The sequence below is a fragment of the Montipora capricornis genome, chromosome 12 (assembly GCF_036669925.1).
Source record: "Montipora capricornis isolate CH-2021 chromosome 12, ASM3666992v2, whole genome shotgun sequence".
NCBI classification, from domain to species: domain Eukaryota; kingdom Metazoa; phylum Cnidaria; class Anthozoa; order Scleractinia; family Acroporidae; genus Montipora; species Montipora capricornis.
In genome coordinates, this window is record NC_090894.1 from 18,350,603 (window position 1) to 18,360,602 (window position 10,000).

General features: G+C 38.8%; 2 protein-coding genes across 2 annotated transcripts in view; both read left to right on the top strand.

Annotated features, from left to right (window-relative positions):
- Nucleotides 1–1,664, top strand: part of LOC138027320 (bublin coiled-coil protein-like) — a 4,002-nt gene extending 2,338 nt beyond the window's left edge. Inside the window, exon 2 of the mRNA XM_068874903.1 lies at nt 780–1,664. Within this exon, the coding sequence (XP_068731004.1) occupies nt 780–952 (173 nt within the window). The 3' untranslated portion in view covers nt 953–1,664. The remainder of the gene's footprint in view (nt 1–779) is intronic.
- A 1,673-nt stretch (nt 1,665–3,337) lies between these two features.
- Nucleotides 3,338–10,000, top strand: part of LOC138026988 (serine palmitoyltransferase 2-like) — an 11,858-nt gene continuing 5,195 nt past the window's right edge. The window contains exons 1-6 of the mRNA XM_068874469.1: nt 3,338–3,660; nt 5,558–5,712; nt 7,172–7,317; nt 8,207–8,425; nt 9,492–9,597; nt 9,825–10,000. The exon at nt 9,825–10,000 is cut by the window's right edge and continues 44 nt beyond it. Of these exons, the coding sequence (XP_068730570.1) occupies nt 3,388–3,660; nt 5,558–5,712; nt 7,172–7,317; nt 8,207–8,425; nt 9,492–9,597; nt 9,825–10,000 (1,075 nt within the window). The 5' untranslated portion in view covers nt 3,338–3,387. The remainder of the gene's footprint in view (nt 3,661–5,557; nt 5,713–7,171; nt 7,318–8,206; nt 8,426–9,491; nt 9,598–9,824) is intronic.

Genomic DNA, 10,000 nt, shown 5'->3' on the forward strand with positions numbered 1-10,000 from the left:
CCGGAACAATAGTTACATCTTTGATGGTGACAGGCTGATTTGTGATAGCCAGGTCTAAGGTGTTCTGCTGCCTAGTTGGTCCTTTGACTAAATGGACTAGACTTTTGTCGTCCAAAATGTCACCAAATTGGTAATACAGACCTGGGTAATTACATTCCTTTACCAGGTGGTTTTTTTCCAGTCCCACCCTGGGAGGTTGAAGTCACCGCCTAGTAGTACATGATGGTGATCTTTTATTCAGCAACAGTGACCTTTCAAGCTCCGACAAGGATTGTTCATCATCCTCATGCGGTCTATAATAAGCACACAGGTAGATGGTTTTACAGCCTGCTAGTTGAAGTCTGCACCATAAGAGTTCACAATCTGTTTCCATGTTATTCTCCCTAGTGACAGCAAGATCTTTCTTATAAGCAATCAGAACACCACTATGTGGGTCTGATGCCCTGTCTCTTCTTTCTATTTGATTTGAGCTTCAAAATATCTCTAAACAGCTATAGGCAGAAGATAACCAAGTTTCAGTACCAATAACTATGTCAAAATCCGTTCTAGAGACCATTTGGCAATATGTTGATTTTTTGCCATGATATTCTGAATACTACTCTGAATACCGGTATCTAGCTACACGGACATACTTCATAGCAGATTTACCTGAGTACAGAGGTTTAAAGTCATCCAAATCTCAGACTTAAATGTACTTTTAGCTTTGTCCCCTCCCCTTAACCCAAACTAAGATGGTGTGAAAAACCTGGCAAAAATCTTGATTTGAAATCTTGTTGCAGAGTATGAGGCATTAGATCAGGAACTGGATCAGCTGAATTCCTGTTTAGACAAACTGGAGAGCTGGAATGATTCTCTGCATTCAAGAATGAAAGATCTATTGGAAAGTATGCAGATGTCAAGAGAGACATCATCACAAGCACAATTCAGTCAGGGCAAAGATAAGGAAGCTTGAATATGTTGATTGGAAGGAGTTTTGCTTAGAAATATTGTGGATCCTTTGTTCAAACTTAAATACAACTGCAACATTTCAATATGGAGAATTTTTTTAAACTTGGTGCCACTCGACAAATTAAAAAAATTGAGTTCAGGCATCACAGATGGATACCAATACCAGAACAACAATGAGATTTACAGATGCAAGATGAAAAACAGTTATTGTAATTGCAGTTATTAATTATTCAAGTACTAGTACCATAGTAAAGGACTAGAAAATTTCACAAGACAAGAGAAATGGATGTTCCTGATTATAACAAGCACCTACAGGGCCATTCCATTTAAAATCCACAACCCCCTGTTGACGAGATTTTCTGATGGGGGTCTGAAGAGCATTTCCGAGGGGGTCTGTGTGTCGGCACTCTTTCATCTTCCAAATATTTCTGAAGGGTATTGGAAATAATCCTCATTCATCTGAGGGTGGAAATAAAATATCAACTTTTCCTGAAGGGCGGGATGTGTCGTCAACAGGGGGGGTGTGGATTTCAAATGGAATGGCCCACAGTACATGACGTATGTCATGTTGATTCCAAAAAAGCAATTATTACTTTATCAAGGTGACGACTATCTTTCTTTTAACAGCATTTTTTTAAAGCACACAATTGGGTTTGTAACTTTTTTGACTCATTTTAGTTACACAGTAGTAAAACATTACTTGGAGTAATCAGAGATTAGTGAGTGTGTTCAAATGTTTACCCTTCAGTTAAAACAGTACTAAATAACCAATACACCAGGCTTTGTTGCATTACACCTACAACCTTTTTAAAAAATAAGCTTCAAAAAAGTATTGATACTGAACTTTGCCGCTTCTGAATCACGTCTCACCGCCTCCTTTCCTTTGTTATTTAATTGAGAATTTAATATGACTAATAATTTGCCCACCCTTCCAAAAATGGAGTTTCTGTCTGCCAAATCCGTGCCCGGGGTTCTCGTGACCCAAACAAACCCTAACACTAACCCTAAAACAAAGTACTAACCATAAACCCAAACACTATTTTTTGCTCTAAATCCCACCTTTTCCCCAGCAAATGAGAAAGGAACAATAAAATAAAACGGCCAATCAGATTTCATGGTTTGTCTAAAGCAGCCAATCAAATTGCCGGAAAATGAAAGTCAAAGCCATTGTGTGGCAAATTTTGCAACTTTTGATCCAAATACTTTGCTTTTTTTTCAAAAGAGAATGAATTTAATTACGTACAGTTTCTGAATGATGATAATGAGCTCATTCAGGTGGAAGACCTTCATTTTGGGGAGTTTCCAACTGATTTACAAAAATCCATTATTTGGATGCAATAAATTGGTAATTGAACTTCGTGTCGGGCAATTTGGTCTGAAATCATACTAGGGATTTCAAATCATAAGATTTTGAAATCACACGTATGATTTCAGACCAAATTGCACCCCACCCAGTTCAATTACCATTATATTGAACCGTATTTGCTTTTCTTTTAGACATATGTCTCCCAGGAAAAGTACCTATTGGTCAAGGTCCAAACGGAAATTGTTTTGCTATAAAACATGTTAAACAGGTTCAGTGACCAAACATGTTTGCTGTTTTATTGAGCGGCCAAACGGTGCAAGACATGATTCTTTATCACATGAAGCGAAGAGATTACCCTGTGTGCCTTTCTTATCGTCCCTTAGTAATTACATAATTGTTTAACCATTAGATAATATTTTAACATTGTTTTTCTTCCTTTTGTGATGATGGTCGATTTTTGTTCTCTTGTATGGACTCCAGTTACTCCTTTCCTTTCTTCCCAAATTTTCAAAAAATAAAGAATTCCATTTAATGCGGGATTTATACTACAATGTAAAGCAAGGTCGAAAGATATCGAGAGTTTATTGACATGTTTCTAAAATACCGTACGGTAAATAACATTAACACAAGATTAGTGTTAATTGTAGTCAGAACGCGCTGGTTAATGCTTTCCTGTGACTGTGGTCATAAAACAATATTGCACAAAAATTGTGGTTTTGAAATTCACCCTTCCCCATGGGTAGGTTCAAAGTTCAAACGTTTGGACTGCACTTGACCAGTAATGCATGATCCCGCTATGCTTGAACACGTGATTGACATCATCGGCTAAGGCCGTCACGTGATATTCGACCTGTAAAGTGCTAATCGATGGCCGAAATCCCCGGTAAAATTACCTGCCAGAAGGGCACTCAGCGGCACACAGTGGTACTCAGTTGAGGAAACGCAGTTTACCGCTGGCACTCTCTTTTAATTCCGAAAGTGTTACATACCTGAGGCGCATTAATACCGTCTTTGTTACTTGGTGAACTGGACATTTCTTGAATCAATATTTATTCGAAAAGTATATAAACATAACAGCTGTACCCTTAGTGTTTTTAACCCTTGTCTCTAAATGTGAGTGCAAAAGATTCAAGATGCCGGTGAGATCGCAACTGACAAGACGCCGGGCACACAAATCACGCAAAAATGGCTTTTGTTCCGAAAAAAATGAATTATCTGCTCTCCATGAAGAGAAGCTTAAGGAGTTCAGAGAATCTTTTGTGGAATCGTATCAAGACACACCTTTACATGAAGCAGTGCTATCGTATTTGTTTTACGGCAACATGATTTTCTTTTATACCTTACGCGATTTATTGGTAAAACTCGGGCTTAGAAAATCAAGGGAACCCACCGAGCATAAAAACGAGGTAAGTTGCGCAATATGCCTCTGTGTTCTCTGTTAACGTTATGAGGGTCGGCTTTCAAGGTCGTTAACCCGCCGAACGGTTAACAAACAGAAATGGTGTCCGGGTAACCCCGTTCGGACCTCCATCACCGAATCAACTTTAGAACGGCGACTAAATGACAATGTAGCCTCGGCTAACGACGTCAAGGTGGCACAAAATCGTTACCAAATCATTTTACCACTCACTAATAATAATAATAATAATATTACTTTATTCACTTCTATAGCGCATTTTCTGCATGGCGAAATGATCAAATGCGCTTTACAATAATTGATAATAATTCTACAATCATTAATAATATATAATAATAATAATAATAATAATAATAATAATAACTAATAAAATCAGCCGATTTATGCTGTCAATGTCTACTAAGAATTAATGCTTAAAATTCAATTATACCATATCTATAACTATGTGCTCTGGAATGCGTACTTAAACAGAAGCGTCTTCGATTGCTGCTTAAAGCTTCCGAAGCTAAGACAGCTCCTGATTTCAGCTTGTGGATCGTTCCATAGCATGTGTGCCGCCCACATGTGATTATTTTCCAGCTAGTGATCCAGATCCTTACTTTTTTCTTTAAAATTGCGGTTTCAACCAGTTCGTACTCATAATATTTCCTTCTCTGTCTTGTAGCGCTTTATACACTTTTTTGCTTGAAATAAATTCTTCGAGGATTTCTTTGACACTTTTCTTGCAAGGATCATAGTATTTTTTTGAAGTTATGATTTTTCGAACTTTCCCTGAGCTCCGTTACGTGGTAAAACACTTCCCCTCAGTTTTCTCAGTCTTCAGCGAAATTTAATTATGTTTGTCATTGACAACGCCGGCACTGGCGTATCATAAATTTGTTTATCCATGATCCTTGACCATGTTGACCCGTGTCAGTGAGCCAAAGTGTTCCGATGGCAAAAACGTCGCTCGGCTAGGTAAATAACCCTACCTTCGAAAGAGGGTGGCTTTAGCAGGCCGGTCACCTTTCTAGTTGAGACAACGTTTTGTCCGGCTATCATTTTCAAAGGAAATGTATGAAAAATTCTCACTCGCTTAGGTGTTATATCGTTGGATCCCTAACGTTTATACTTCAATGTTAACTCAGTGTTATGCAACGGCGTGTTTCGCGCGTACTAAGCTTTTAAAGAATTTTGATATGTCCACAATTAGGATTTCACTCTAATTAAACAATTGTCTTAGCAGAAATGCCATTTAATTCAAATAGACAGTAATAGAAAAATGAAACTGAACGGCTTGATGATCCATAGAGCATTATGCAAAGAGGCAAAAATGGGTCATTAGACGATAAAGCAGGTATTTGTTGAATAATTAAGCCGTAAGCCCCGTCTTGCGTATGTGCTATCTTTGAAGAGTTAGGGGCGTTTCCTGACGGCTATATTGCCTTGAACAATGCTGCTAAGGCATTTGAATATATTGATGAGAGGGTAGAAACGGCTGATTATGCAAAGTTGTACCTTTGCAAAGTTCATAGTAGTACTCCTCGGATTTAGAGTGGTAAACTCTTTCATCATTTATCACTTGTCCCAGAAGTACTTCAAAACGGACATATCAATCCCTCTCTTCCGGGAATTCCGTGCCCTACTCTGTACGAAACAGTGTCTGGGATCTTTAACGTCCCTGTAAGTTTGTGGATATTCAAGGGTTGTGAGATGGGGACCTACGGTTGATATCCAAGAAGAATTAACACTTCTAGACGTCACGACAATGACAACACCTTCTACTCTGCAACATAAAGACCCTGGCTACCAGTGTTGAACTCACGGTCTCCAGCACACAGTGGTCCTTTGGTTTGACCAAAAAAAGTAATACCAACTATAGTGACAATTAATCTGTCTCATTTTAGGGCTTTGTCCCTCTTTACTCGGACTTTGAAAATCGCTTCTGGAGATTCTTCTATATTCCGGTCGGTTGGGGCTTTAACAGGCCAATCAGCAGCACCCCAGGTCCAATTATTGAGATTATGGAAAGAGTCACAGATGACGGTGGATGGTCTTACAGGTATCAAAACTTTTATTGACATTCAGGGCAGTGCGCTTTACTTGATTGAAATAACCATCAGTGCATGAATGATGGAAAGGTGTAATGGGCCCGTGGGAAGAATATGCTGAAAATGGGTAGAGTATCCGATCGGTTTTACAAAGGTCGTAGGGTCGAATCCTGTCTAGGACTCTGATTTTTCAGTTGTCCTTTCGCCCGTTGCCAAGCAACTTGTATCATAACCATGTTTTTAAATAAACTTTATTAGGGAGTTTAAGAAACCACTACGGCTACGGCGACGAAAACATCACTTCAAATTTTAAGTTTCAGCTGTTCTAAGTATTTCATGATTATTCCATCTTGTTTATATTATTAAGTATGAGCGAAGTGTCTCAAAACTAGATAGGTACGGACGGATTTAAAGTAAAGAGTGAGACTGAAAGAATCGCCGTAGTTTGTCCACGTTGTCGTCAAAACCTTAAATTTGGTCATTTCATGTAGTAGTTTTGACGAGTACGGGAGAGAAATGTTCAAAAATGCGTGCTGCACGTGCAGCACGTTCTTTTTGGTTCTTTCAACCAATAGTATTACTGCTTTTTGACGTTGTCGTTGCCGTAGCCGTCGTCGCTTCTTAAACTCCTTAATGGAGGCAGTACGGCTCAGTGGTTTGGACGCTTGCCTCGAAATGTGGACATGCCGGCTTCAAGGCCCGTTTTTATCGCTCCTTGAGTTTGATCCCAGTAGTCCCTGACTGAATTTCTCAGCTGCACGCGTGAATAGCCAAATGCTTTGTCTCCGGCCAGTTGGGATTCTTAAGGATGATCTGTGTTGGACCCTAAGCAACCTCTATGGGCAGTGGTGAACTAAGTATGTAGGTATCTAGAGCTATATTTTTAGCCTTAATGCAATTTTAACGTCGTAAGTGTATTTCATTTCACGTGAATGAAGGGGTAGTTTCTAAAGAAACTGTGGTGCTGCGTCGGTGGGGAAGTAGTATACAAAAATTTGGTTTATCAACGGAGTTGATAATGTAAATTGACCACCGTACAGAGATTCTAAAAACTAGCTTTTAGAATCTCTGTACGGTGGTCAATTTACATTATCAACTCCGTTGATAAACCAAATTTTTGTATATTTCATTTCACTATGATTTTAATCAATACTTGTTTAACCTTATATCAATTCTTAGATAGCCTTGGTCTTTGGCCATCTAACACGTAGACGGCGATACAGTATGTTTATAACCACCGTATGTGTGTTATTTCATGTATCAATTCTTGTTGACCTGATTTTACTCATATCATGCACTTCATAGATGAATCTCTTTGATGCATAGTACATTCCGATCCCACGTATAAACTTTGATTTATTGGATAGCTGACTGACTGACCGATCGACTGGCTGATTGGTTGACTAACTGGTTGATTGATGGCTGGATGGATGGTTGTATCGATTGACTGATTGAGCTATGTTGTTTTAGGTTTACTGGAGAAAAAACCAAGACAATCAACATTGGTTCTTACAACTATCTTGGGTTTGCGGAAAATACTGGACCATGCGCCGAAGCTGCTGAAGAAGCAGTAAGAAAATATGGTCTGGCTGGTTGTAGCCCAAGGCATGAATATGGTGAGATTGTGAGTTGAGTGTCTAGACTCAGAAAATGCAGAAAAGGTGACCGATCGTAACAGATGCGGCCAATCACATAAGCCAATTACAATCAAGAGAAAGTTTTTGCATTCGGCACTAAGCACAGGAAACCAATTGTTTATTAGTAGACGATTTGTCTTGCTCTTGCACAGGTAGCCCGATTTTAGAAAATCTTCTATATAGTGTGTTTTATTCGGTCGAATAAAAAATAGGATTCATGGCACATTAATTTGCTTGCTTATTCCACAAGGTTTTCCTCCTGTTAGCCGTGGTAAATAGTGAGGTACCGCTCCAATTCATTGAGCTCAGAGCTTGGGCTACCTGTGACTGCGAATTTACTCCCCTTTCCGTTGAAGTCCTCTTTGCTTTCTAAGGGATCACATTTTATTCCTTCTCAAGCACCACAAAGTGTTAGAGTCTTGAGAGGTGCCATTAAAGGGGCTAGGTCACGCTATTTTAGGTAATTTTGTTCAATTTTGTTAATTATGAGCTGTAAACGTCAAATCGGCAGAGCAAGAGTCTTTCATTTGCAAAATCACGGCCACATAACTACTGAGAATGATTTTCCAGCTGTGTAAATGACATTTTGATATAAACTGATATAAATTTGAAAAAAGGTTGGCCGACGTTTTTCAAATTTACCGAAATCAATCCATTTTCAATCCTCTCCAATTTTGTCCATCCATGATGTCCCTTCTTGGCTTCCCGGTGTTTTGTTAGAGTTCTTCTATAGTTTTGAACAATTATTTTGATATTTTAGTTAATTCTACGACCATTCGATCAGTGCTGAAATTGCCTTAAATTGCGTGACCTAGCCCCTTTAAGTCGCAATATTTGACATTTTCATCGCCTCAATTGTCTTGATCAGGTACACTTGATCTTCACAATGAACTGGAGAGGCTTGTGGCTCGGTTTGTTGGAAAGCCTGCTGCGATGGTCTTTGGTATGGGCTTTGCAACCAATTCTACCAACATACCCACCTTGGTGGGCAAGAGAGATTTGATTATCAGTGACGAACTGAATCACCGTTCATTGGTAACAGGAGCTATATTGTCGGGGGCTAAAATAAAAGTCTTCAAACATAACGGTGAGTGGGTGCTGCAAGCATACACACTTTAACTGATTTTTCAGTCATGAATTTGCAGTATTTTCAAAGATTATATCGATTTAGATCAGTTTGATTATCGTGATGGCCATAACTCTGCTATGGCATTAATTACTTGAAATGTCAACACGCATGGCTAAAGTGGCTGAATGGTAGCGCCGATTTTGTCAGAATTTTTTCCTGTATCACACAATATCCTCTGCAGTAAATTGACGCAAGTTAATATAAATCCATATATTATTAATTGGCTTATTAGTTTTTTTAGATTAGAGGAAGCAGAGAGTTGTTGTCGACGGTTACCGTACTAAATATGTTTCTATAAATAGGAGAGTTCCTCAAGGTACGGTTCTGGAGCAGTTTGATCCTTCCTGTTTTTACATATGCTATTGAGCTCAGGGGGTGTTCTTTTTATAGTAAATATTTAAAAGTAGAATTGATAAGCTCTTTGCCAGATGTTACGAGTTGGGTTACTGCTTAAAGCAACACAGTATCTTGGATATTTGTCGTAACAGAGATACGAAGTTATGGCGAAGGATCTCTTCCACCAACATTGCTTTGAGCGATCTTCTACCTCTCCAGAGAACACAGTAGTTGAGAATTAGGTCGCATAATTATATTTTACCTAAGGTGCGGACAAGTCAAGATCATTATCATTATTATTATTATTATTATTATTATTATTATTATTATTATTATTATTATTATTATTATTATTTAAAGATATCTCTGACCAATTTCAGAAGGAAAGTTCAAGGGTTGTCTGTAAGTGGTCCTTTGAATTCGAGAGGTCGATCTTTGCATAAATCAGTGATCATTTGAAAAAGCATAGATTTGAATAACTAATTAAGAACGATTTGGCTCTACTCTTTCGGTGAGATTCATATTAATGTGATATTCCTGTGGCTTTTAAATGGAGTGTGTACGTATGCCTAAAATTATCAGTCTATTTTTAAGAAAGAAGGACTTTTAGCTTAACTGACCTGATTTTCCGAAGAAGTGTAGTTCAGCTCTTGGGATTTAACAATTGCCTTTTAATTTTTTTCCTTAGATATGAAGAGCCTTGAAAGTGTCCTTCGTGAATCAGTTGTACAAGGGCATCATCGTATTCGCAGAACTTGGGGGAAAATACTCATTATTGTCGAAGGCGTTTACAGGTGAGAGGTGCTCATTACAACTGGTTTCAGACACTCGTCCGCACTGGCCGTTTCCGTGGCGAAAAGACATGCGCGAGAGCAGCTTGCCCGCTCCCTGCAAAGGTTTGGCCTTGGAAAAAATTAATCAAATGTTTGCAATGCTTTATTCAATGGTGGCAGATTTTTGGTAAATGAGGTTTCCTTGTTTGCTTGAACTTACAATGCCTAATGTATATTTTTAATTTTAGTATGGAGGGCTCAGTAGTACGTTTACCTGAGGTGGTGGCTCTTAAAAAGAAATATAAAGCGTATCTCTATGTGGACGAGGCACACAGTATTGGCGCAGTGGGTCCAGATGGAAGGGGTGTCGTAGATTATTTTGGGGTGGACCCTGCTGATGTCGACATCATGATGGGGACACTTA